Below are 27,607 nucleotides of genomic sequence, written 5' to 3' on the forward strand. Positions count from 1 at the left end.
AGACATTCATCTCCCTAAGGTACCCACTATCCAAGGTCCAGTTGTTATAATTTACCTTCATCCTCAAACTTCAACTGAGCATCTTGTAAAGACCACACAAACCACTCTGAAATGACACAGATGACAGGTAAAAATTAATTTTATTGATGCCCTTGTTGAAGGTTGTATTTGCACTGAATATGTTCAGCACTAAGGCCACCTGCTGTGGCATTCACCGGTTGAACTGAAAATTGCAATTCCAAAATCAAGATGTCACTCATCCACTGCAAGTATCCCATCGCAGGCAAAACAGAATTTGTGTTAGCCTTCATTTAGGGCCACCTTGTTCCGTTCACAAGCATGAACTACACACATGCTGGACTTCACAGCCACCTGACAAATGCTGTAGTCCATAAGTTACTGTACATGTAACAAGTTCTGATACCAGAGAAATTAACACATTGGCATCTAGTGGCCAAAGAACACATTACAAACAATACGGAACAGTGCATATGCCTCATTTTATATTTATGTATGCTATACAGAGAGAGATGCAGCACAGACTGGGATGGGCTTATGCAGCAACAGCTCCTGCAGAAGGGATGGTCCCAGTGAGAAATCCAACACAGGCCTGAATCCACCTGCACAGCAGCTAATTCAGACAGGAACTGGAATGAGGTACAGCCAGAAACATTACAAAGGTACCAGGACATAATTATTTCAAATAAAGTCATAAGCAAGCAGGAGAACATTGGTATCACCTTCATTTGCAAATAAAAATGTTATTTTAGGCAGGTTTTTTTTTTAGGTTATTTTAGGTATGTTAGGCAGAAAGAAAAATAGGTTCCAACAAGTTACTGGGATAGCAATTGTCTTCATTTAGTTGCAGCTTCAGTTTCAAAGAGTTTCCAGCAGAGTGCTGTCTCCAAGCAAATTCTTGTCATGCCTCTGCCTCCTCCCTGACTCCCCAAAGAAGCCAGGAGAAACACAACCTCCAAATATTGAGGAAATAAGAACAGAAGCAGAATTACATTCAGATGTCACCATCTGTCAGTTATAAGATAAGAAGTGCTACAGGTGGCTCTTCAGAGGATTCCATACTAAAATTTGGATGGGTTTCCAGTTACTCCCCAAAGATTCAAGAAACTTAACGACCGTGATAGATTACAAAATATCAAGGAAAAGTGTTCATTTTTTCCTGCTTCCTCCCTCTGTGGCACCACCCCCAATCTCAGGCTTCTTAAAATCCCATCCTGGGTGGGACAGTCTACCTTCTCACTTCTTTCAGTCTCATCAAGGCAGAATGGCCAGCTAATCTCTGCTGCCAAGAACTACAGCTCTCCAACCAAACATCCTGTGATGGGGAAGGGCAGATGCCAGACCATCACAGTGCAATAGAACGTTGTGGAAATTCAACTTCATATCATCTACAAAAGGGATAAAAGCCAGCCAAAACATAAGGAACAGGATGTACAAAGGGGAATAAATCCCTAGAATTTCCTTTAAGACAGTAAGATGAAGGTGGTACAAACTTATATCTGACTCACTAGTCCCAAGTGACCTGAACTCCTCTCCCATCTGCCATTGCTGCTAATACTTCAGGCTTATTTAGGGATGAGACGGCTTCAGGTTAACTTTACTTTTCCCTTCTCCCCAGCACACTAAGTGCTGGTTATCCTGATCAGGCTAAAGGCAAGGGAGCAACCCTAAACAGATTGGGGAGATGCTATATCCAACAGTTAGGGATAGGAGAAACAGGAAAGTGCTTTTCCTCACTATCATGATCCTTTAAGTTCGGACTTGGAACTTTCCAGCCTTAGTCATGTATTTTATCCCCTTGAAGGGCTTGTACTTCTCCCCATACATGTCCAAGCGATTCACCTTCAGTCCTAAAAGCAAACAAATATAGCATAAGACTGACTGCTGCCACAAACACAGACCTTCAGGATAAAGGAACGGAAGAGCATACTAGAGGGGCAGAGAGCAAGCTTTAGCAAGCAGGAAATGGAGGGGGGAAAAAAGCAAAAAATAAAAACATAAAAGCTGACAATTGCTAATTGTCAGAATCATTCTTACAAACACAACCATACTCTGAAATTATGTATGAGGCTTTAAGCAAGAAATGCAAGAGGATGTACATAGGCTGTTTCACAGAGCAACAGAGAAGAAATCTATTTATCTGTTGCCAAAGCACACAATTTTCAGATAGGATGTTCTGAAGAGAAGGTCTGAAGAGCTGTATCAGCTACATGCAGAGTAAACACTTTGACAGAGAAGAAAACATTCAGCTTCTTTACCTGATAGTCACTTACCAGATATAGCCAGCTGCTGAATTTTAAACTGCAGGTTAATAGTGGGATTTTCATCGGGTTTTGATGTCCCAGCTTGCAGGTTCATGCTTCCCTTCAGACTTGGCAGCTTCTGGGGGTTTATTTTCCCCACATCCCATGAGAGCAACTTCAAGGAACAACAAATGCAGCAGTCAAGCAGAAATACAGTAACAACCTCTAAAGAATAATCCCCTTCCAATGACAATTTTTAACGTTTCTCTATGAAAAAGCTCTTTGTCTCAGTATCTTGCCTTTCATATTGGACATACAACACACACTCCTCCTCTCCATCCAGTCGGGTCCTCCACTTCAGACATAGTAAAGACTTAAGGAGCAGCTGTCTCAGAGACCCTTGTTCTCCCTCTCTTTCCAATGATGTTCCCCAAAAGTCTACCATCAATGGTATTTCCACTATTTGTGCTACAAGCCACAATTGCTATGGGTAACAGTGACATAGATAACACAGAATCACCTCCTTTCTATGTGGCTGAAGCTGTGTTGCCTGATGCTCTACTGTGGATAAACTTCTTAAGTTCGCAGAAAGATAATATTGAACCAGCGGGGAGCAGGAAATCACTAACCAACTGAAATCCTCATCATTTGCAAAGGATCAAGTCTTAGCATAGAGTGCATGACAACCACATATGCAGAAATCCGTAAACCAGTCACTAAACTACTGCCTCATCGTATAACACCGGTCCTTGTACTTCCTGCACACACTATGCAACCAAAACTAAATCCATTCTGGCACTGAGTTATTTGCTGTGGGGCGTAAAACAACTTCTTGAGTGCAATTGTTCAAAAACCAGGGGCATATTAAGTTCTCACCCAAGAAAAGATACTGCCTTCAGGGCATCAACATTCAAAGGAATGATCTTGAAAGGATGAATAATTCAACTTCATTTGCTGAAAGATTTACATAAATAAATAAAATCTACTTTCTCTCACCTTTGTAACTGGGTCAAAGATGTGTGTTCCTTGTGAGGGTGTGAGGCTCATATTTAAGACACCTTTTGGCATCTGGCTAGTGACCATCACTCCCTCTATAGTCTTCCCCATAGTCTGCTTTGGCCCCACTGTGATTTCAAAGCGTCCCAGTGAGCTGCTATCACGGAAACTGATGTTGTGTTTAACATAGACAGGAATTGCCACAAGACTAGAATAAAGACAATAACAAAGAAACCTTGTGAATTTCTTGCCTTCATCTTTGCTTTTCAATGTTCCCAGTAAAAAGGGCAAGGACTGCAGCAGGGAAAGCAATGAGATCTATGTTCTTTATTTACCAAATCAAAGAGCAAAGTCATAATGCTGTCCTCAAGTCTTTCTTACTATTAAAAAAAAAAAAAAAAAAATCAAACTTCCCGTATCTTAGTTTTCCACTGTCATACAAGACAGGTAAGGACACCCAACGTGATAGGAGGATTGAGCAAGAGAGGGGAGAAACTTTTCACATGTCACAACCAAGATGGTAAGTAGTCCCAGGCAGAGCAACACCACTTGAACTGCATGCTTTCAATTTGACTTTTCCCCCCACACTCCTTTTCAACTACTTGAGATAAGCCTGACAAAGTCTAACAAAATGCTTTAACATCTGTAACCCCAACTGATAGTCAGTAGCCTGCTTCCAGAAGAGTGCGAACAGCTGACAAGAACTTGCAGTTTCATTAAAAAAGACATCGAAAAAATCAACATGATTACCAAACTAGTTTGTTTTATCTTAAAAAAAAATTGTAAACACAGGAAATTAACAGCCTGGTTACTCCATACTGCCTAATTCATTCCCACTCTAGATTGTTCATCTGCTACCAGTTTTTGACAGATGCAGGTTGACCAGTAAAAAGACAAGAATCACTGCTCCAAACAAGGGGAAAACACATTTAAAAAAAAAAGTGCGGATTAACACACACCCCTATTTCACATGGCACAAGAAGTTACCTAATCTTTAAAAGACATTCTCCCCCCCATCCTTCTTTCTAGTCAAGGAGATCCAAATTCCATAATTCACTGCACTAAATTCACCACTTACTTCTGAGCACTGACATGGTAAGACAGCAAGCGAAAATTTCCATCAGGAGGAATAAAGGAGAGTATTCTCTCTGACTCCCAGCGCTTAAACCGTACACATGGATGAAAGCTGACATCATCCAACAACCGAGGGTTCTGAAATAAAAGAAAGGTTAAAGAAGGTAGTACTACCTAAAATAACTACTTAAATTCTTCAATCTCCTATCCACGAAGGGCCCAGCATTTGACACTCTGCACCTTTGAACGTATCTACATTGAGACATTTTAAGCCATTTGATGCTGCTACATCTGTGCAATAGCGGCACTGAATATCCTCAGTTCTAATCAGACTGCACATTAGGAAAAATTTCTTTACCCTGAGGATGGTCAAACATTGGAACAGGGTTCCTAGAGAGGTGGTTGATACCCCATGCCTGTCAGTGTTCAAGAGGTATTTGGATAATGCCCTCAATAACATGCTTTAACTCTTGGTTAGCCCTGAAACGGTCAGGCAGTTAAACTAGACGATCTCTTAAGATCCTTCCAACTAAAATATTCAATTCTATTTTTGCAAATTCCATCATGTTAAATAATTATATTGATGCATACTTCTAAAAAGGATGGCCCTTTAAAATATCTGCCTAAAGCACTACGATATCACAGAAACTTAGTCACAGAATGCGCTAACAGTATTTTCAACAAAGAACCTGAAAATAAAATCTTTACACTCAAAGTTGCTGAAGTTCACTATGGGTTCCCACTGTCAGTTCTTTCTCTTTTTGTATGGTATACTCAGGTTCTGATCTAATTGAATACATCACGGTGAGACTGAGATCTTAGTAGCATGGCTGGGAAGCCCTTTTCAAGGATTTAATTAAAGATACATCCTTGAGCTTTACCATAAAGGACAGGGTAAGGTCTGGCATCCCAGTCAGCTTGACACAAGCATCAATCACCCCTTGGATTTCAGCAGTAATTGTAGAACCTGCAACAATAAAATAAACACAGGAGGTTACGTGAACCTGGTCAAAATTCATTACAACGTGGAAAAACTATCAACAAGGAAGAAGGGAATTTAATGTCTTTATGAAGTATCATGGCTCATTATGTTGCCTCCTCGACATATTTCTCATTCCCAACCACTTTTAAAGAAGATACATATAAGTAAAAACCACCGATGCCAGTAACTTCCATTCTAATGGCCAACAGCAATAGCTCCCAACTCTATCAAGGCTAAGATACATTAAAACTAAGGAGGCAGCCCTGTACAAAATTTCCCGTCACCTTCTGTTTTCCCAGTACAGAGTTGCTTACAAGATCTCATGAACAGTCAGAAGAGGAAGAAGATTTAAAATTTTGATACTTCTCTAAAATTTTTGACTGAATAGCACCTACAAGCTGACAACATTCCCAAGTAAGAATAGGAATAAAGCTTCCCACACAGAGATGAGGGAGCACCTCTTCGGAAAACATAAATCCTTCTTCCAGCACCATCAGGACAACTTACCCTTGTCTTAGCCAAAAGCAACTCCCATACCTGATTTGTCAATGATTGCATCTATTTCCTCAATCACATCAAAGTATGCCTCATTGTTGGTATATTTTACACCAGTACGTCTCCAAGGCACCACTGATAGCTGTCCAGTAGGAAGCTGGTCACCCACATTAGTGCTTCCTGGAAAAAGAATGGTAATCGTAACAACCACAAAAGACAGACAACACTCCAGAACAAGTTCCTGGCCTCACCCAACTAGATTGTAATTAATTTCCAAGAAACCTCTGTCTCTTTGTGGAAGAACAATTACTCTTCCAGACTTCTTGTATTCTACAGTTTGCATCTCTCCCACACCCAACTCCAGAACATATCACAATAAAATACAGGAAAAAGTAACTAAAAGACAAAACAAAAAAACACTGACAAAACAAGCAAGCAAACAAACGAAAAACATGCAGCTGGTGCTGGAACCAGGACAAACCTCAAAGAAAAGCACTAACACAGGACTTCCAAAACACACCTCTGCTGGGGTTTAGAAAGGTACAGAACAACATACGTTTTCTTCACCTCTGTCCAGATTTACTTCTGGAGGAATACTGCCACATGGCCTTACCAGCTTATCTACTTTTTGTTTCCTTGTACCTGTGATGGTGTTGACAACTGTTCGCAGGATTGTTGGAGGTTTTATCAGTTCCTTGAGAATATTGGATTCTGTTGCCAATGGAAAGCCATTGTCCAGCATCTCTTCCAGCACCTCATAAACCACTACAACATTGTCCTTGATCATCACCTCTGAACAGACACCAAAGTAATCCTGTTCAAAAGGAATAATTACTTAATCTCTAGAGGAGAGACTTAGTGATCATTCAGTTCACTGTCCTCCCACACAGAAATAAATCAAGCCTTTTCTTGCAAGAGGTGAAATAGCATTGAAGCTCCACACATTAGCAGAAGTATATCAGAGAGACTGAACACTCCAACGGGGAAGCACAATTCTAAGCATACCTCCAACCACCGCAACAGCAAGCTGGCAAATCACTGCATCATCAAGTGTTCCTATTTCCTTTCTATATAATGGGATTCGCTCTGATAGCCAAGAGATTTTTTTAATTGGCACTTGAAAACAGCTCTATTGTAACTGATTAAGCTGCAATACTAATTAACATATATTTCCTGCAGTACATTTTGGCCTGAACATGGAACAGAGCTGACTGCCATTTCAACAGAAGTAACTCAGATTGATTGTAATAACGCTTATAACTAGTTACTCCAATACTGATCATGGCTACAAAAAAGAACTGCAGAATGATGGCTGGGAATGCAACTGTCACAACGTTCTTTGGAATTTCCAATTAAATTACTTTTCCGTGCAAGCCATGTCTAGCCAAATAGCTCAGTAGAGCCTGAGAACCGGTCTCAGGCAACCTAAAGAAAATATGACAGGTCTCACCAACAAAAAGTCAAACACAAGAAACCCCATGCTGCTTGGACTCAGACCCTTGGGATTAAACAAAAACAGTCAATCCATGCGCTGAGCTCAATGAAAGATAACTCAGAGCCTACAGAGAGTCACGGTCTGACTGGCACTTGGAAGCAAAGCTCATGTGGTACTCATTTGACCAAGCACTCACATCTCCTGTATTCTGGTAGGATGCTGGTCACGAGACATTTCAAATCCAGACTGCACAATCATATCGCTGGCAGGCAGAAGAGGCATGTTCTGCCTTTTACATCCCCAAACTGACTGGCAGCCGTGTCAACTACAGCACAGAGGAAATAAAGCTGCTTTGAGGTAACTCCTATCATTGTTTTCTTTAGGGAGCACGATTCCCCTCCGAGAAACATCATCAGATGTAAACACGCGGGCAGACTGTCAGCGATTGACTAAAGCACATGAGCAGCACAAACTCTTTATAGAGAAGTCCAGCTCGGTCTTGTTTCACAGCTCCTGGAGGATGTGAGACCGCAGCACAGAAGCGCAGCTCTCGGCTGCTGAGGGGCCCTGCCGGCGAGCACATGCTGATTTCAGATCCACCCTGGGCAGTCCCTTCCTAACCCCGCCAGCTCTCAGGACCCGCGGGAGACCCTCGCTGGCGCAGGATGAGCGTTAAGAGACAGGGAAAGGAGAAAAACAACTGCGGCCCCTGTCCCCCTCCTGTCCCCCTCCCGTCCCCCTCCCGGCCGCCGCTGCCCTTCGCCAACCGCCTCCCGGCGCCTCCCGGCCGCACCTGGAAGGTGTCGACGACGCGGTGCAGGAACTCGATGACGAAGAGGGGCGGCACCTCGCTCTGGATGACGGCCACGAAGAAGATCTTGTGGCGGTAGACGCTGAGCAGGCAGTGGTGCGGCGTGGGGATCACCGGCGGCACGTTCTCCGCCTCCGAGGCCCTCTCCTGCGCCTCGAAGAAGTAGTCGCAGACGGAGCGGCTGACGGCGCTCTTCCAGTGCTTTTCCAGGAAGATGTCCCCCGACGCGTTGATCAGGAACAGGCTGTGGATCATGGCGGCGGCCGGGGCCGGGGCCGGGGTAGGGGCCGCGGCCGGGCCTGGCCTCTCCTCTCCTCGCCTCTCCTCCGCTCCTGCGCCCCCCGCCCGCCCGGCCCCGGGCCCGCCCCTGCCCCCGAGGCCCCGCCCCTGCCCCCGAGGCCCCGCCCCTGCCCCCGAGGCCCCGCCCCTGCCCCCGAGGCCCCGCCCCCCAGCGCGCGGATTGGCAGCGCCGGGTAAGGGCCCCCCGCAACGCCTCGGGGCGGGCTTCGCGGCGAGCCCCGCGATTGGGCGGCCCGCTACCGGCCGAGCCCGATAGGCCGAGGGGAGGCGCGCGGCTGATGACGCACGCGGAGCGGCCTGCCTGGGCCGCGGTCGGCCCGGAGAGCGGGCCCGGAGAGCGGGCCCGGAGAGCGGGCCCGGAGAGCGGGCCCGGAGAGCGGGCCCGGAGAGCGGGCCCGGCCGCGCCGGCTGCAGGCCGCGGGCCGAGGAGCCGCCGGGAGGGGGCGGCCCCGCTCCAACCCCAGCCCTGCCGCCCGCTCCCTGCCCGGCCCGCAGCGCCCGGCGCCCCCTCGCGCGCTCCCGGCGGCGCCGAGGCCCCGGGTTCCAGGCGCCCCAAGCGCCCGGGCCGCCGCAGCTCCCCCGTCCTCCCCGCCGTGAGGGGCTTGCCCCGGCCTTGCAGGTGGGGGCGGCCGCGGCCGCGCTCTTCGGCGGAGAGAGCAGAGCCTGCGGCCTCCTGCAGCCGCAAGCCGAAGGGGAACGGAGCCTCTCCCTAATTTCCTTTAAGCTTTTTTCTTTTTGCGGTAGACGTCTATCTGTAGAGCCTGTGAAACTTGGTACGTGACCCGGTTCCGCAGCGAGGAGCAGCCGGTCAGATGTTTTCCACTGCACTGTTTGACTGGCTTGCTCGCCACATCGTAGCACTACTGAAAACACAATCCAGCCACAGTCAAACTGATAATTGTCACGCAAAATGCATCTCCGTTCTCGGCTGAGCGACTCCTTTGCACAACTAGAACAGGTGACTTGTGTATGCAGAGCAGATCTCTCGACTTCTGAGTCAAGCAGATGCCTTTGCCAATAATTTCTTGATTTCACTACCATTATAGTCCAAAAGGGCTGCTCCCATCAACTACTTTGAGAACAAATGTAAATACAACAAAAAAAACCCTTTTTATACTACGAAATAAGCTGTCTGAACATACAACCTTTATTACAGGGGAAGGAAGATGACAGACTACTGGTTAGAACTGCTGCAAAAGCACTGGAAGACTCGGGTCCGAGTCTCCACTGCTAACTATTCTACAATGTTGTGGGCGTATCTCACTGACAGTTATATTAGCAAGTTTGGAGGATGAGTAAACAGGATGGATTGACCATGTCAGAATGAAAAAAAAAAAAAAGCAGCACCGTTTAAAGTTTAAATTAGATCTCTTTGTGTACCACTATTTTCCCACCAAATGGGCCAGAGGTCAGCCTGTTGTCTCTGACGTTACCTTTTATTAATTCAACATGCACTACGTGAGCTTTTTCGCTATAACAGAAATAAAGGAGAACTCACCTATACATTGATTTATCATTTACACTCGTGATTTGTTTCAAGTGCATTTTTAAGCAGCAAGATGTTTTTTAAATGTCTAATTCAAATTACTGCAATGAATTATGCATTTCAGAGCAACAAAGTGGTATAAACTTTTCATTTAATTACAGCATTCTGTTATAAATTTAAAATAAATATGTATCGTTTTAACTTCATCACTGTCTAAGAGGCTTTTGGAGTCTGTATTAACAGAAGTCGTATAGGCATCATAGACAGAAAACAGCAGCACATAGTTAAGCGTATGCAACAGCATAAATTGCTTGCACTCCTCATCAAAATAGTTAATATTTTACCTAGTTCACGATGTTGTTACTTCTTTATATTTCCTATGGTAACCTTGTTTTTTTTAGTCATCAAGAATGTCAGTGCCAATGCAAAAGAAACCATAGGGAAATTAATTATTTCTGCACACCAAAGGTAAAGGTTGCGGAAGGATGAAGGGGAATACATTTGTTTATAATCCTATAGAGTTATGAAAAACTAATCACAAGAGATATCTTGTCAAAATCCCTTGAGTAGTCTGGCCTTTGAAGAGTTGCTGTGTAGCTGGGATGCTAACTTGAAATTTAAACTTCTCCAAGAATTTTCCCATATCTTGTTGGCACCTGCAGAGAACAATTAACAGTTCCACCACTGCTTACTGCTGCAGAAATGCGGCCTGTCTGCTTCCAAACTGTTAGCAGAAGAATCCCATTTTCTTCTGAACATTAGTAATGCTTTTCTCCACAAGTGGCTCAGGAGCTTATATAAACTGGAATCTAAGAGAACATAGCAGGTAGTGTAGCCCGAACATACTGTCATGTTGCTGGTTAATTTAGTGGCAGCCTGAAAATAGTTCAGTAAAGGCATTATTCTCTTGTGAAAGTGCATGAACCCTCAGAGGAAAAGAGCAAAAAAAAATGATTTGCAACAAAATGCTGTTGCCAAACTGTACACTGTCTTCACGAAAAAGCAATCCCTTGCTATCTGTTGGTTGCTGTATGTAGAATTCTGATGATTTAACTGTTAGCTTGTGATGTGAAAATAAAAAGAGTGTAGAAGAAAAAAGGCTAGTTTTCATCTCTGAAATACCAAACAACAACAATTAATTTTGTAAGGCTGACAATAATAATCTACTGCAAATTTTGAAACAAAATAGACTGCAGACTGACACTCTGCTTTCTAGGAAAACAACTGGGTTTCACTGTTATGTACTGAGTCGTTTCAGCAATGCGTGAGTAAGTATAGTTATGCTTACTCACATTATTCTCTGGAAATTACATTTATGTATTCATTAGCTTTTCAGAATTTAGCACCACAGCCTTGGAATTTAAGGCACTGAAGTACCTGAATTTCCACCCTTCCACTCAGGAAGAGGTGGGAGAAGAGATTAATTTGTATGGCGAATCCAACTCTGGGAAGGGCAGAGCTCCACAGTTTGCATGAGAGGAACAGAACTGTTTGTACAATACCTCGTACAAGAGCACCTCAAACTCCACTGGCTTCCCAAACAGTTCAAGTAACAAGCAATTCATGTTCATACTGAAAAACCTATTTGTTAAAACATCAAAGATTTCCTCTTGCTCAAAAGAGAAATTTCTCACCACAAGACATTGAACAAAGCCATTCAGAAAACACCACTTTGTTGCTTTATCAACTGTTTTCATGACGTTTCTTAAGATTTTTTCTTTTCTGAAAAGGGAAGCTTGCATGAATCTTTACCCAGCAGTTGTCCTTTAAGATAACACTGAAAAATGTGTACCTGACTTCGTGCATACACAGCTGTTTTAAAAAAAGGTTAGGGAACTGCACGCAGCACGTAACCACGTAGTATAAATAACAAAGTGAGATTATTTTAACCAAATACAACATAGGAGAGAATGCCATTATTTCGTAAAATTAGAATTTGCTCTTTTCTGCCAGCTTTTGACAGACACTAGGTCCAACGCCGTACACCTGCAGGGCAGAGCCATGCTGCTGCCTGTATTAGCCTAGGGTGGATGCTCCCCAGTGGGTTCCCTCTGATTCCAGTGACAAAGAGCCAGCTCTGTGGAGCCTGCTGCAGAACCAAGACCAAAATACATTGAGATCCCAAGTTATCTCCGTGCTCATGCTTTGGCAACATATTTCTACACAATAAACTAAAGCTTATCACGATGACGTGCGTATCAAAGATGTAGAAAGTTACTGAAATTACCTCACAAAGCCGCCTAAGGAGAGAGCAGTTTTCGAGCACGTGCATGTGAGTGGTACGGGCACGGCACGCGGCTCCGCACGCCAACGGGCACTGCTATTTCAGAAAACACCACGTCAGTGTCTGTAAGGCAGAAGAACCGCGCGTCGCCGCTCCAGACACGAGCTCGGCTGAGCCCCACACGCGGAGCTCCCTCCCACCCCGCGGGCCGTGACCACCCGCTGGCGGCGGGGGCCCAGCCTCTAGCCGTGCCCCTGAGGCACAGCCTCGCGCCTCCGGAGCGCGGAGGCCTTCCGCAGCCGCGCGGCCCCAGCTCCCGGCAGGGCGTTGTTTCCAGTCAGCCTTCACCGGGCGCCGCCGCCGCCGCCGCCTTCCCTCCCCGGCCGGCCGCGCACGCCCTGCCCGCACGGCGCCCCAGGCCGCCCGCGGCGCCCGGCTCCGCCTCTCCCCGCCGCGCGCTGCCGCCCGGGGCCCGGCCCGGCCCGGCCCGGCCCGCCGCCGCCCCTAGCCCCGGCCCCGGCCCCGGCCCCGGCCCCGGCCCCGGCCCCGGCCCCGGCCCCGCCGCCGCGCTCTCTCCGCGGCTCCTCCCGGCCGTGGCCGCGGTGCCGGCGGCCGCCCCCGCCCGCCGCGCTGTTCCCTGCGCGCGCCCCCGCCCGCCGCGGGCTGTTCCCCTCGCGCGCCCCCTCCCCCCGCCGCAGAGCTCCGGACCCAAGATGGCCGCCGTGTCAGTTTCGGGCTTCGCCGCCGCTCGGCCTCGGCTTCTCGGTTCCCGTCTCTCGCGGGCCTCGGTAAGGAGCGCTGCCGGGACCGCCCCGGCTCGGCTGCCCGGCGCCGGGGGCCGCGTGGGCAGGCGGCCGGCGAGCCCGCCGTCGGGTGGAAGGGGAAGGCCCGCCGGGCGCACCAGGCTCGCGGCCTGTTCCGGCCCCGCCGCCGCTTTGCGCCAGGCCCGGCCCCGGCCGCCCGCCGCTCCGGGGCCCGCCGGGCCTTCGCCCCGGGGGGGCGGCGGCTGCGGCTCGGCGCGGATGAGGCGGCGGCGCGGGCCGCGGGGTCGCGGGGCGAGCCGCGCTCCGTCCCCGGCGCGGGGAAAGGCGAGGAGGCGGAGGCGGGCGCGGGCCCGGCCGAACCGGTGCGAGGCGCCGGGCTGCGCCGCCCCGCTCCGGGGCGCTCGGAGCCGGCGGGGGGCTCGGCCGGCCGCGGGGGCCGCGGCCTGCGCCCCGCTTGCCCCGATCCCGCCGGCGCGAGTCCCGCGGCCGAGGCAGGCCGCCCTAGGGAGAGCCGCGCGCGGGGCCCGCCCGAGGGAGGGATGGGGCTGAGCGGTAGCAGGTGCAGGGACCGCTCGTCGCGCGGGGAGCGAGCGACCGCTGGGACAGGCCCCGCATCGCCTCGGCCTGGCCGGCGGTTACGTAACGTCCCGGGCACGGAGCTCCGCCGGGGGCCGCGCTGCCTCCGCCCGGAGCCCTCGCGCAGCGCTGGCCGGAGCCCACCGGGAGCGCGGCCTGGCCCGGCCGGGCGGGCAGGTCTCCCGCTCCGCGCTTCCCTTCACGTGTGTTGTTGGCGGGGTGCAAAAAAAGAAAAAACAAAACCAGAACTCTGGGCGAGTGCTGCAGCCCTCCTGGTGTGAACGGTAGTTCCGAATCTTTCTGGTACTGGATGCCAGGAGCTGTGCAATTGAGTCTGATGTCTGTATGCAAATGTGTTTTGTGTGTTGATAAATTCTCGAATACTTACTAGAAAGCAGAATGGAAGAGAACTGTGTTGATGACTAGCTTATGACTAAAACTTCCCTTGCAGGAAAATCATTATCCGTTTAATAAACAGTTTACAAATTCTTCGGGGATAGTGTACTTTTACAGTAGAACTTCAGCACAGCATACTGTTATCACACTAAGAAAAAGTCTTTGTTAAAGAGAACTAAAGGCTGTGAAGTAGAGCCTCCTACCCTTCCATCTGCATCTTTAATTAGCAATGACATAAGCATTTGTTTTTCATTTGTGTAGGGTCACCTGTTACTTTGTCTCCAAGTGTTTTCAGTGTGCCTCATCTATGAAAGATTATAATGTTTTAGTCTTCTTTTCTGCACTCTTTGGAAGTGGAACATTTAATTACAGTCTCAAGCTGTGTTTCTTCGCTTTTTTTCTTGATGGAACAACTGTCATAGCTTTTCTTAGCGGGAGGGAGTCAGACCTATGATTACGCTCTTGGAAGAGTTCTGAAAGTTCCTTGTTGTTTGCTCAAGACTCTTGATTATTCCGACTGCTTTCTATTCACATTTCAGGCAGTGTCTTCCGTGTACAAAAATGAAGAGAGCTGCTGGTTTGTTTTCTTTTGTTTGGTTGGGTTTTGATTGTGTTTTTTTGCTTGTGATTTGTATATTTGTAAGATCCTTGTGTGTTTTTTTTAATGTTAAGGTAGGTTGTGCTCAGCAGTGATATAAAACTTGTTGTAGAGTTTATGCTAACTTATGGACTGAAATTAAAAGGGCACACTTTTTCCTCTGGGTTGTATGGAGTTAGTTATTGCAATGTTAAACCATTTTTCATTAGCAGCGAAGATAGAATCTTAATTATTACTTCAGTGTAACAGAACTGTAGTAATGGATTAAAACTCTGCAGTGTGTGTAACGAATTAATGTTGGCTGCTATTTTTTTTAACGGTTCATTGGAAATATCTCTTCTTGCTCTCTTCCAGGCTTAATGTTACGGTTCTTCTGATTGTGAGTGTGCAGGCCAGAAGCTGAGGTGAGATTTGTTGAAATCTTTCTATCTTTGTGGAAAAACATTCTTGGAATTTATTTTGGGACTTGTTGGAAAGAATGAGGAAATTTCTAATAGTTTTGCTTTCCTCTCTGCAGTGTGAAAACAATTAATGTTTGAGAAAGGAGGAGTAATTCAGAACAGAAAACGTGTATGCTATGGTTAGCTGTTTCCCATCATCCGAGAATCTGTTTTCCCATCGTGTGAAACTTGTTCAGCATCGGGATAAAGGATAACGACTCTATGGATATACAGAATTCTTCACCATGGTAAAACTCGCCAACCCGCTGTATACGGAGTGGATTTTGGAGGCAATCAAAAAGGTAAAGAAGCAAAAACAGCGTCCTTCAGAGGAGAGGATATGCAATGCAGTGTCTTCGTCACATGGTTTGGACCGCAAAACTGTTCTGGAACAGTTAGAGTTGAGTGTTAAAGATGGAACTATTTTAAAAGTCTCCAACAAGGGTCTCAACTCCTACAAGGATCCTGATAATCCTGGGAGAATAGCACTTCCAAAGCCCCGGAACCATGGAAAGTTGGATGGTAAACCAAACGTGGACTGGAATAAACTTATCAAACGGGCAATTGAGGGCTTGGGTGAGTCTAGCGGCTCGTCCTTGAAAAACATTGAGCGCTTTCTGAAGGGTCAGAAAGATGTGTCTGCATTATTTGGAGGTAGCGCTGCCTCCGTTTTTCACCAGCAATTGCGATTAGCTGTCAAACGTGCTGTTGGCCATGGTAGGCTCCTTAAAGATGGACCTCTGTACCAACTCAACACTAAAGCAACCACTAATGCTGAAGGGAAGGAGAGTTTTGAGTCTCTTTCCTGTCTGCCTCCAGTGTGTCTGCTTCCCCATGAAAAGGATAAGGTAAGGCCCAATTTACGCGAGCATCTTTGTGTATTTGATGAAATATGTCAGTGCAGAGTCACAATTTGAAGTCGATTTGTCTAACTTGCATCTTGTAAGGCTGAAATGCTGAATATGCTTTGAGGATCCTACTCTGTTCAAATTTCTGAGCATGATCTATGAAACTTGAATAGGTGATAATTTGTACGTTGGACCTGAAAACTGCAACCGAAAAACCGGCGATTTTACCTCTTACGTTTTGGTACACCGGAGCTGAATGGATGCTGACAGGCTTACTATACAGTTACGTTAGTGAACCGTAGGAAGTAAGCCCCCTATTTTCAAGATAGAGTGGATTTGCAAAGCAAACAATATCATCTTATTTTCACGTTTTTATTTTACTGATTCAGCTGCTTATCTGAATACAGATAACATTGCAAAGTGCTGATGAGCAATTGTTGCCTAATACTGTCATAGAGGCTTTAAGTGTTTGCAGTGAAGAACTTGGTTTCTGTCCCCATACGGCTTTGTTGTGAAATATAAAGAGAAGGTACATAGGATATAGCAGTTGAAATGAGGAGTGAAATCAGAAGATGTAGAGAGCGAAGGAAATGTTGTAATGAACAATCGTGGACTTGCACTCTCTTCTGTGTGCCTTACGCCCATCCTTGAATGTAGTTCATTATCCAAACCAAAGCACTTTTCTGTTGTTTTCTTTTATTTTCATGCTTTCTTTTTCCACTTTCTTCCATCCTTCTGCGTGCTTAAGGTCTTTGACCCTCCACTCCAACCTCGAGATCAAGTTTGTTGGAGTGAAACTGATACCGTCAGTATCTTTCCTGTCCTTGTTACGCTGCCGTGGGAGTGGAGTAAAACTGAAGTCTGCTTTTGTTTATTGAACATCAATTTGCCACTAATTCATATCTTTGTACTACAAATCTCCAGGACTTCTAGTACTTGAAATTTACTTTTTCTATACATAATAGATACACTCATCATCAGTGATGGGAATTTTTTTTGTTGTCACCTTCAGTGATGAGGTTTTTGAGTGTGATGATCATGGTTTTTTTTGCTAATTAGGTTCACTCTCCAGTGAGAGGGCTTGTTTATGATCTCTTAGGGTTTGAAGAGGTAAAACTACTGTAGGAGTCTTCCTCCTAAAAAATCTGAGTATCTGCTTTATCACCAGTAAAGATTCTCAGAAGTCTTCATTTAACTGTTCAAGTTCTACTGTGGATGGAGTACTTGCTAGTCAGCATGCTGTGTTGCGTGCTGGTGGAATGTATGATTAAGTAATAATATGTTGAAAATTCCAGCAGCTTCCTTAAGTACTCTGTCTAGATCTGTTTCCTGTGTACTACTACAACTATATCCGTAATAAAATCGGTAATGAAAACTGATTATAAACAAGCCTGGTACACGTGGGAGCTGAATTGAGAGTGGTAGTAACAGTGGAAAATATTAGCTGTGCTTATTATTATTAACACTGTGTGTTTCACAGCCTAATCGGTCTTGCGATGTGCCAAAACTCAGAACCAATTTGATATTCTTTCAGATTAAGTGTTCCCTGTTTTTTTCTTAGAACAGGACATATTGGTGTAGTGAGTGATAACATGAGCTACCATAAATATTGAATTTGGTTTGGGGTTCATTTCTGTCCCTTGGTGAAATATATGTGTCAATTTCTAGTGTGTGCATGTGCATAGAAAAATAAACATGCACATAGGTATGTGTGTTTGGGGCAGTTAGGTATGCTTCTTATTTCTTCTCTACCTGCTCAGGTCTGAGTAGCTTGAACAATAAAAGGGTTGTTAATAACAATAGAAGGTGTTATGTGCTGTAAACTTTTAAACAGTAACTATAGTGGAAATCTTGCAAGGGATTTCCTCGTTAAATTCTGGTCTTTTTTTTTTTTAGTCTTTGAAATAAGACCCTAGATTTCTGCTCTTCGTGTACCATTTCTGCGCTGTATAAACCATGTTGATTTTCTTACTAGTTTCTTGAGTCATTTAGAAGATACTGTATTAAAACATCTATGTAAATTCTGTCAGCATTAATTGGCAAGTCAGAGGAAGCCAAAAGATCATTCGTATTCTACAGGAATTTTAACACACTTCTTTCTTAATGCAGACCCTATGTGATAATTTTTCTGCACTCTGTCTTGTATTAAATCTCAACCGGTTATGCATGTGCAAAAGGCTTACTATGGTATAATATTTTTTTTACTTGGTTCTTGAGACTGGTGAGGTTGTTTGTTTTCTTTCATGGAATTATGTAGACCAAATTCTTCAGGAATATCACTGCCCTGTTTCTCTGGTTCTTAGAACAGTCATGGCAACAATGTGAACAAACCCTTGGCCTCCCAAACCTGAGAAATCCTAATGACCTTTCTCATACTCACTGTCATTATCTTTTATCCTTGCACTGTTTGGTCTTTAACATCCTTTAAAGAACTCTTTGTGTATTCATATGATCTAAATTTATAATCCTTAAAAGTAAAATATTTCTTTGTTTCATTTCAAATTACAGTTTCCTATCAGCTGCAAGTGCTTACTGTCCGTGTTTGATAGCATCACTTTGTTAAGATGCCTAACAGTGAATGTTCAGTTCTGGATATTTTCCTGTGTATTATGAAATTATGCTTACGTGGTGGGAGATCTATGAAAGCTGACATTTTAATTTTATTTTAAAAGTTTAAGTAGTTCTATAGAAGTTTGTTTAGTAAATATTACTTTTTTTTCAAGCCTTTCTTTCTGTGTTCTGTGAATACCTCATTACAGCATTCAGGCAAAAATACAGCAAGCTACCATGGTTCACTAGGTGGTAATGACATGCTGCTGACAATAAAGTTTTGATATCCTTGGCCTAAGAAACACTACTTGAAAACAAGCAAATAAAACAAAACTTGCTGATGGGTAGAGTTCAGTGCTGAAGCTTGCTGATCTGTTAGTGACAACGGCTGACAAAAAGTTGTCTTTAATTTCAGTTTTAAGTGCTGAATGTGGCTCAACTCACATGCAAGCTTAATGGAAGGGGCCTTTTCTTTTTGTTCCTATTCCCGTAGTTTAGAAGGTAAAATGGGAATTGCACTTATGTGCAGTTGTATTATGTGCATTGTATTACTTGGGACATCTTGGACTAAATACTGGAAATGACTTTGGCACCTGTCCTACGAACAGTACCAGACTGGTAAGATCCACAGTACCTACTGCTGTTGTGGAAAGAAAAGTAAGAGAGGCTGGATGGCAAGTTGTTGCAATACCTAGAAGTAAAGGGAGTTCATGCAGAAATTGTAATGAAAGAGAAGACCGTTGAGTGTGTGCCTCGTGGTTATGTACCCGGTAAGCACTATCCCCTCAGAACACCTGGAAGTGGGGAGGTGTCAGGCCTCTCGCGTTAGGTTAACCAAGGAGGTGACAAGTGTGGAGCAAAGAATATTCTGCACTGAGTCCGCTATCCATCAGTGACTTCTCACATCTGTAGGGAATAAGCGATACTATACAGGCTGAATTTTGAATTACATAATCCCACAGTTACAGTGCGACTTCTACTGTAAAGCTCTGACTAAATATACATGAAAATTTTCTTTAAAGTTTCTCACTTCTGTTTCATGTATAATTAGCCTACTTGCAGACTGAAACAGGATTTTACTCTTTGAAGTGTTTTTTCTTAAGGAAAAATTGCTGTGTCTAGCATTTGTTCAGAGTAAGTTTTATTTCTTAAAAATTCCTGTAAATTATTATTTTAAAAAATGCTTTTTCTGAGGAGGTTTTAAAAAAAAAAGGCATAAACAATGGTACTGCTTTAACATATGCTGGGTATTGACATGTCTTTGGGAATAGAAAGGCTTGACAGAAAACATGCAGAAAGTTCTTAGGGATTATCTAGGTGAAGCTTTCTGGGGTATTTCACCACTGCTTGGTTGTGACTTGGATTAGTGATTCTTTTGTTTGTGGCTGGGGCAGGTGCTGCTGGGATGGTAGGTAGTTGATCTCTTTTTGTACTGACTCCAGGCAGCTCTGCCAGAGGTTACCACAGCCGACGCAAAGACAGCAAGGGGCGTTTGGCTCCTCAACTGATGTCGTTTGTAGCCCGGTTTCTTGCTATGAAATGAAATTGTTGGTGTAAGTTAATGTTCAGTGCTGTGAAATTCAGCTGCAGCTGGAGGGGGGGAAGGAACCTGGAGTGAAGTAACGGGGCAGCGCAGAGCACTCGCCTCTGTCGTCACCCGGCTGTGAGCGGGCAGGGCAGCAGAGGCCTCGATGTTGAGTTGGCCTTGCAATCTGCCCTAACTTTGCTTTCTCGGTGCCACTAGTAGCTTTATTTCTTTGCTTCCTCTTTAGTGCAAAAGGTTGCATTTGCCAGACAATAAAGACTGATTAGTCTCTTTTATAGGCACTTTATCTGATATACTTTATTCGTGCATTTGAAGCATGAAAAGTAAAGAGTGTCTAATGCTTATGTGTGGCTATCAAATGTGTGTTATATGTTTAATAGCGAGAAACTTCTCATGCGGTTGTGTGCTGCATCTTCAGAATGTTTCAGGGAGATTGCAGTACTTCAGGAGTCTTTTTTGGTCAGAAACTTTGAAACAGATAACTGCTGGTTTTGGGGTGTGTTTGTTTGTTTTAGCTGATGGACAGTGTTGAAACAGAAGAGCTCGCTAAACCTGTGCTGGTCTGGAAAGTCCTGGGTTGCCTTTCTGAACGGTTCTAGCTGGTGTGGTAGCCTTTATCTCTAGGGATCTATTACCTACTAGTTCAAGTCTTACTGCATTGGCACTGTGCAAATGGGTATGAAAGGCATCTCATCTTAGAAAGTTTGGCATTTCATGTAAAATACCAATACTCCAAGGACATAAAGCAGGAGACAGTGTAATCTATGTAACACATAGGAATCGTAGCATGTTAGCTACAATTTCTAGTCGCTTTAGTTGCTACAAAAGAATACACTCATGATATCAAGATGGAGAAAAAAAAAGGGTGCTTTGTGGCACTACTTACTGCAGTGTCCATCTTCTTTTAAAACCATTTAGAGTGTTTTTAAATTTGTGTAATATGATGGCTAGCAGGAGGAACCCAGCCACAGCCTGAATTCGAAGTTCAGTCAAAAACTAACGGAGGTGTAAGAGATCATAATGTAGTATTTGTGTTTAAAAACAAAACAAACAACAACAAAAAAAACAGGTAATCTGTTACCTTATTAATGCAGCACTTTTTGAGAAATGCTAAAGCTGTTATTGCCAGAATGCCAAAGTAATTTTCATTACGCTGTGTATTCTGCTTATCCACTCACTGTAAACAAAAATAGTAATAACTTAAATAGGAATAAAATTTACCCTTCGCGTGGTCTGTGCTTGATTTTTTTTTTTTTGCGGTGTTGCTACAATTACCAAGTACTGTTTAATATTTAGTACAATATTACCACAATACTATGGTATTAATTGATCTCCATTCACACTGTGAAGTGGCCTTCTATGTCATTTAAACTGGATAGGGCTGTAGATAAATATCTAAATATTGTCCTGCAGTACAGCTAAGAGTATAAAAACATTCTGCAAGTGTTTCCTGGAGGAAAAAAATGGTGAGAACTTCTCTAGCTGAAAAATAGGAGGAATATTTAGAACAGACTCCCTCTGCTGCTGTCTTGCGTGTTCCCTTTGGCATGTCTGTCTCCTAGCTGTGTGTTGCTATTTATATGCCGGTACTTACCAATCATTTTAACTGGGGGGTTATTATAAGTGCAGCATCCTTCAGGCTTTTTCTATTGCAAATAGTAATTCTAGATCCTTTTGTGCCCTCACTGTATTTACATTGCTTCTTTTCAGAAAGTTTATATGCTTTGAGGGCATCATAGTTGTTTCGGCCATTTAGCATACAGTAGCTGTTGCTGTATTGTGCCGGTTTTAGGTTAATACCTGTTAATTCCATGTCTTAAAGCAAAGAACTGTCCCAGTACCGGTGAGGAAATTATTTGTGGATTGGTTTGTTCTGGGTGGAGTACACAAAGGATCTGCAACCAGGGCACTGTAATTACATTTTGAGAGCTCACCCTAGTTCTCCACAGGTGCTCTTCAAGCTTTGCTCCCAGCTGGAGAAGGATTAGGATTTGCTCTCTCCCAGCTGGCTCCTTGGAAGCAAAGATTTTAGCTCTGGCTAAAAAATGGTGGTTGATAACAGATGGCATCCGTCTGTACTCTGTAACTCTGGAAACCCAAGTGTTGAAAAATTACCTTGAACTTGATTAACTTGATGAATGAACAAGTGAAGTAGCTCATAATAATAGAAAAAACATAAAACATATCAGAAACTTACTCTCACGGATGCTATGGGACGATGTCTTTAGGACAAAATGGTGCAGAAAGATACCAAGACGTGGTCTGGCAGAATTTGGAGCATTGGTAACTTAAAGGCGAAGGTTTGTGACTGTGGAAAGACATTAGGTGTTGTAATGGAGTATGTTCCTCGGTGGGGTGCTGCTGAGGAGGAGGTGTTTGTAATGGTGTGCTCTGACACAGCTGAATATAGGGTACCTGTCGAAATAGAATGAGGTTGGCTGAATCCCTGTTGTTAGTGCTTTCTGTGCTGGTGATTGTTAACAGATATGGAAAGACACATCTCTGAAGTTTGGTTAATGAAGTAACCTTTTTACTACAGAGCTTTAAAATATGGACAGGCAGGGAGGGTGGATGATGGAGAACATAGCTAAATAAACGACAGCTTTACTCCAGAGTTAGCTGTGTTATGTAAGGGGGAAAGAAACAACAGGGAAAACGACAGAAGTTAACTTTCTCTGTGCCCTTCCCCTAGTGTCCCAGCAATTTTATCTTACAGCGGTGGTAGGGAAAAACAGCTGAAAAAGCTATAAATATTAAATGAAGTCATATCATTTTAGTCAAAATATGGGTTCTGTGTTCTTACAGTGAGCACAAATAGGCGATCAGCAGAAAATCTAGTAAACAAATCCTATACGTGGCAGGTTGCTGAGTCCCTTGACCTCTGTCCTGTAGGTGGGTAGCTCTGTTTTATTCCTACTGCCTCTTTAAGGAGTTGCAAACTAAACTTATTCTAATGAGTTAATTTATTAGTTAAATTATTAGTTAATGAGTCATGTTAGTCTTTGTTTCACCTATTTATTTATTTTTTCTTTATTTGTTGCGTAAATCTGGCTTAACTTCTATATCCTCATCATTTTTTCTGGCTGTGTGAGTGCATTTCCCTGCATTTCCCCCGAATACTGTTCTGTGCGTTGGACGAGAAATTGTAGCTCGTTGCTAGTTTCATTGTCCAAGAATCTGTCAGTCTTTCCATTGTTGCTGCTGTTGTGGTAAACCTGGACTTGTAGTGAGATTGAAAAGAAGGGAGGAAGAAGGGTATCCAAAAATAGTGCTCATGCATAGCAAACAAAATCCCATTGATAATCTATTTCCTTGTTTTGAGTTCATATTGAAGTTGATTTCTGTGCAGACTTGTGCATGAATGACGAATTACAGGTTAAAAATACTGAGCTTTTCAAATATGTTTCTATGAAGATTTACGAATCACCAAAACTTTTAATTATCAATGTCTATGTCAGTTCATTGTATTTAGGTAAATGCCTATGATGCTGTTTGATGCTAATGAGTTCTGTGGGTCAAGAACATGGGACTTTGTTAAATCTTACTGTGAGGAATGTTGTAAGATGAAGATTTTGGTAGTGCAGGGTTATATGCAGAGCGGGGTTTGTTTGTTTCTTCCTCCAGTCTAGTATTCAAGGCAGTAGAGCTTCAAAAAATTAGTAGGCGTCGGTCCCATAATTGCAGTTGTGTGGGTATCCTGAGTAAACTACAAATACCAACCGTGACAGATATTTCTGTGAGTTCTTGTTCACAGTTCCTTTTGTACTTTTTCTGTTAGTGTGTTTATGTGGGCTGCTGCATTGCTTTAAATATCTGTTGGTGCATTTATTTTTTTTATCTAACTAAACTATTTTCCCCTCCTTTAAGGATGCAGCTAATGTTGAAGGAAAGCAGCGTATGGTATCTAAAGACGGAATTATTTACTCTATGCACAGAAATTACTTTGGTGTTTACAAAAGTATATTCCCCAAAATAATTCCTTACTGTTAGAAATTAAAGTCAATAATGAAGTTTCTTATTTTCTTTGAAAACCAAAGTATTGTGGGATGCAAACTGTCTTCTGTGAGAGGAGTTAAGACTTCAGGTTGCCATTCTGTTGCCATGTGTTGCACTTTTGCAGTTGTGGAAGTCCATGACATCTTAGATACAAGTTTTCATCTAAAATTGAGAGATACAATCATCTGTTGTTCTGATTATGGCATTCTTTACTTGCCTGAAAATTAGGAAATGGGGACAAAGTATGTGAGAGAGCTTATAGAAGATAGCTTTGGGTAAAGAGAACCTGAACCGTCAGGTTCCTGAATCAGACAGTCAACTGAAACGAGTACCGTTCTGGCTGCCAATGAAGAAATTTGAGCCTCTCTCCGTAAGTGGTTCTCTTCCCACCCCTCAGTAATTTGCAGGCAGGAAGTCTTGTCACGTGATGCTGACTGGCGTACAAATCTTGAGTTGTTTTAATCCTCTAATTAGAGGAGTTGTTAGCTGCGGTACAGCTACTTAATGCTGGAGTGTCTATATATTTCAAGATAACATTTTATAAATTTCTTAGGTGCGTGTCTAACAGCAAAGCATTTTCTTCAGTTTGAGTGTCAGCCTCAGTTAGCATCCACAATATTTTTGTTCCCATAGACTTACAGATGTCATACAGAATTCAGCCTGTGTATGCCATACTGATATCTAAGCTATTAACTACTGTTATGTCACTTCACTCTCAGCAGCTGTGCTGATGTTCACTCTGTAACAGGCCTTCCCCAAACAAGGGCAGACTTGTTTTGAATGTCCATTGTTGTTTTTTTTAATGACCCGTATGAAGAGATCAGTATTTCATACTTGTCACTTCTACCGTCTACTTTTATTTTAATTTTATCTCTTACACATATTTTAATGGTGTCTCACGTTTTAGGCTGTGTATTCTGCCATATAAATGCGCTTCTCTAAGTGAGACCCAGCTTAGTGGAGACAAAATATCCATTGACACAGGCAAACATACGTACATGTCTTGTTTTAATAGACACGTGAAAGACTGGCAATATATTTAGCTTTTTTTTTCTTGAGCACGTAGAGTACTTCAAGGAATTTCTGTTTTTACTGTAAGTTGGTTCATGATTTTCACACCATACTGTCTGCAGAGGACGTTAACAGTTGTGATTTGGTAACGCTGAGGTGGAAGATGAAAGCTGAGTGATTCACCAGGCTAAAAGCAACTTGAACCCACTGCTGCCACAAGTTGATATTACTGAACGGTATTTCCCAAGTTATGTTTTTTCCCTGTATAGGGCAACAACACCAAAACATTATCTGTAAAACTACTGTGGTAATATAAAAAAACCCAGCAGTTCTGATTTTGTTCAGGGGCACAGAACTAAAGTGACTTTCTTCTCCAGTCACCAACCCAAAAGGCATGGAATAGAATCCGGGCTTTGTGATGCCTTCCGTACTGAAACATGTTACCTCATGTTTGAAATCACTTTCTTCACATGGTGCACATCGTACTTTCCTTCTGGCTTTTCTGGTTCATCTGCTCTTTCCAGCAGCTTCAGTGTTCGAGGCAGGCTTTTCCAACAGCTTCAGATACTTGAAGTACCTGGTAATAATGGTTTTTCACTTGTTTAAAACAGACTGTTGTGGTGGTTTAACCTGGCAGGCAGCAGGTCACTCGCTCCCCTGGCCGACTTCCCCATGGCTTATTGTTGGGCGTGATGCCCTGTGGTGTGAGACATGCCCTGGGCCAGCTGTCCCAGCCGCGTCCCCTCGCCGCTCCTTGTGCACCCCCAGTCTGCTCTCTGGCAGGGTGGTGCTGCTAAGAAATACAGAGCACCCTGGGTCTGTGTAAGCGCTGCTCAGTAGCAACTAAAACATCCGCGTGTTATCAGCATTATTTTCATCCTAAATCCAAAACACAGCACTATACCAGCCACTAGGAAGAAAATTAACTCTATGCCAGCCAAAACGAGGACACAAACAAACAAAAGCTCATGACCTAGCATGAATTCTAAGAAGCCATCTGTCAGTACTCCTAGATGGTAACTTTCAGCTAGGAAATGAGTGCACCGTAGTGGGGACAGTGCTGTAAATACTAGCTGTGGCAGATTCTCTCTCTCTCTGGAGAACTGATGTGGTCTGTATGTGTTTCTTTAACTCTGGCTTTAATTTCACACCTACTTGATCCCAACCACAGTCACTGCAACAAGCACGTGTGTGATGGGGGCAAAGACAATCCGGGTATCTAATGAGCGTCTGATGGTACTGAAATGTCTGCAGGAAGCGAAGTGTGTTCAGGTTACTGATGATGACCACTGACAGGGTGGGCTGAAGAGTATGCTATAGAGGCTTTTCTGTCAATTTTGAGTAGCTTCCTAAGTCAATTTTCCTGAATTAAGAAGACAACAAAGCAGATGGATTGGCCAAAACTGAAGTGTTTGGGGTTTTTTTTGTAAGCACTTCTCCAAAGTCGCCTTTAGGAGGGGATACAGTCTGCATAGAGCACATTTGGTTTCTAGACATCCTTTGTATAGTAACAACGTGTGCTGAGAGGCTGGCAGCCTGTAAGACACTGTCAGCCTCGTTTGTTCTGGCTCCCTCCCTCGCTTAGTCTGGTGACATCACAGAGATAGATGTTCTTGTGAGAAAAACAGCAGAAGGAGTTGAAAGTCTGCCAAAAATTTGCTGGATGAAACTGAGCTGGCTGCTTCCAGCCTTATTTTCACGACTCTCATTGTGTGCTTGCGTTTTTCACTTGCCAGGATGTTCTTTGCTGAACAAACACAGCAGCAGTGAGATCTCCCCATCCTTAGCATAGTGCTGTCTCACACAGAAGCTTTGGCGGAGTAGCAGCCTTATCTCCATTCAAAATCATTCTAATTTAATCAATTATTCTAAAACATTTTGAAAACATTTTGCATTCTAATAATAACATTCTAATAATAACATCACTTGCCCCCCCGAACTGATTTGCTTTGTAACTCTGGGTAAGTGTGTTTGCAGCTTGTCATAGGTGGTAAATGCAGGAAACATTGAATCTGTGAAGGTTAGTGTTTGATCTGGTTCATTCAAAGCTAGACAGTGACTATGGTGGGCACCCAAATTTGAAGGACTTTGGGAACGAACAGGGTATGCAGAGATACTGGCCAGAGGAGATGAGAGCAACTACCTTAGACTGACTGTACAGATGCCCTATACAGTTCTCTAGGAAATAAATTGCTCACAAACTTCCCACAGAGGATACGCGACATAGTTTACTTCTTTCCTGAAAACTGTGAATGTTCCAGCTTTGCTAGGAGGTTGCTTTCACAAATGATTTAGCATAGCTGTTGTTAAATGAGGCCAGCTGTGTTTGTTTTTTCAGTGGAATGGTATATACTTTGTCCTCTTCCAGTCTGTGGAAAAGTACAGGGGAAAAAATTAATTCACTTCTAAGATTTGCCCAGAGAAGCTGTGGATGCCCCATCCGCAGGGGTGCTCGAGGCCACATTGGGCGACGTTCATCTGCTATTGCTGTTATCAGAAAGGTTGCTGCATATTAATATTTTGCTATCTTTTGTTTATATTTCTCCCACTTAAAAATACGTATGTGGTGTCTAACTCATTTCTCAGTCATTCTTAAGTTCTGAGTATATTAATTTCCCTAGGTTATCTACTCTTGGATAATTTTACTGTCTGTTCTTTGCAAAGTATTTCCATATCCTGCTCTTATGTAGGTACTAGATCTAGCTACAATCCTCGTGATCATCTTGAAAATAATTTGTAGTTCATAATATTCTATTCGTCTGTAATATTTCAGCATATAAAGCAAAAATAGATAGGAAATATTTATCCCTTTTTGTGC

The 27,607-nt window shown here is 43.9% G+C and overlaps 2 protein-coding genes and 1 long non-coding RNA gene across 5 annotated transcripts in view; 1 reads left to right on the forward strand and 2 right to left on the reverse strand.

Annotated features, from left to right (window-relative positions):
• Window positions 1-121: 121 nt before the first annotated feature.
• On the reverse strand, window positions 122-8,309 carry AP3M2 (adaptor related protein complex 3 subunit mu 2). 2 transcript variants are annotated; one of them, XM_048047304.2, is made up of 9 exons: window positions 8,037-8,309; window positions 6,451-6,622; window positions 5,851-5,988; window positions 5,213-5,298; window positions 4,336-4,469; window positions 3,258-3,465; window positions 2,292-2,436; window positions 1,756-1,868; window positions 122-971 (listed from the first exon to the last, which is right to left on the reverse strand). In XM_048047304.2, the coding sequence occupies exons 1-8, from the start codon at window positions 8,307-8,309 to the stop codon at window positions 1,768-1,770; spliced, it is 1,257 nt and encodes a 418-aa protein (XP_047903261.1). In that variant the 3' UTR covers window positions 122-971; window positions 1,756-1,767. The 2 variants fall into 2 exon arrangements, with proteins under 2 accessions (XP_047903261.1, XP_047903260.1); XM_048047303.2 differs by having other exon boundaries at window positions 122-1,868.
• Window positions 8,310-9,478: 1,169 nt separating this feature from the next.
• LOC106044402 (uncharacterized) lies at window positions 9,479-12,667 on the reverse strand. Its single transcript, XR_001212245.3, has 2 exons — window positions 12,068-12,667; window positions 9,479-11,929 (listed from the first exon to the last, which is right to left on the reverse strand). It is a non-coding gene; the product is annotated as an uncharacterized lncRNA (long non-coding RNA).
• Window positions 12,668-12,701: 34 nt separating this feature from the next.
• The window catches only part of KAT6A (lysine acetyltransferase 6A), a 44,525-nt gene continuing 29,619 nt past the window's right edge, over window positions 12,702-27,607 (forward strand). Inside the window, exons 1-3 of one of the 2 annotated variants that reach the window (XM_066983428.1) lie at window positions 12,702-12,852; window positions 14,753-14,802; window positions 14,916-15,686. In XM_066983428.1, coding sequence (XP_066839529.1) covers window positions 15,084-15,686 — 603 coding nt within the window. In that variant the 5' untranslated portion in view covers window positions 12,702-12,852; window positions 14,753-14,802; window positions 14,916-15,083. Of the gene's footprint in view, window positions 12,853-14,752; window positions 14,803-14,915; window positions 15,687-25,192; window positions 25,370-27,607 lie in introns of those variants that run through there. The other variant, XM_013194425.3, reaches the window with a different exon arrangement.

This window comes from Anser cygnoides, chromosome 26, assembly GCF_040182565.1.
Source record: "Anser cygnoides isolate HZ-2024a breed goose chromosome 26, Taihu_goose_T2T_genome, whole genome shotgun sequence".
In the NCBI taxonomy this organism is placed as follows: domain Eukaryota; kingdom Metazoa; phylum Chordata; class Aves; order Anseriformes; family Anatidae; genus Anser; species Anser cygnoides.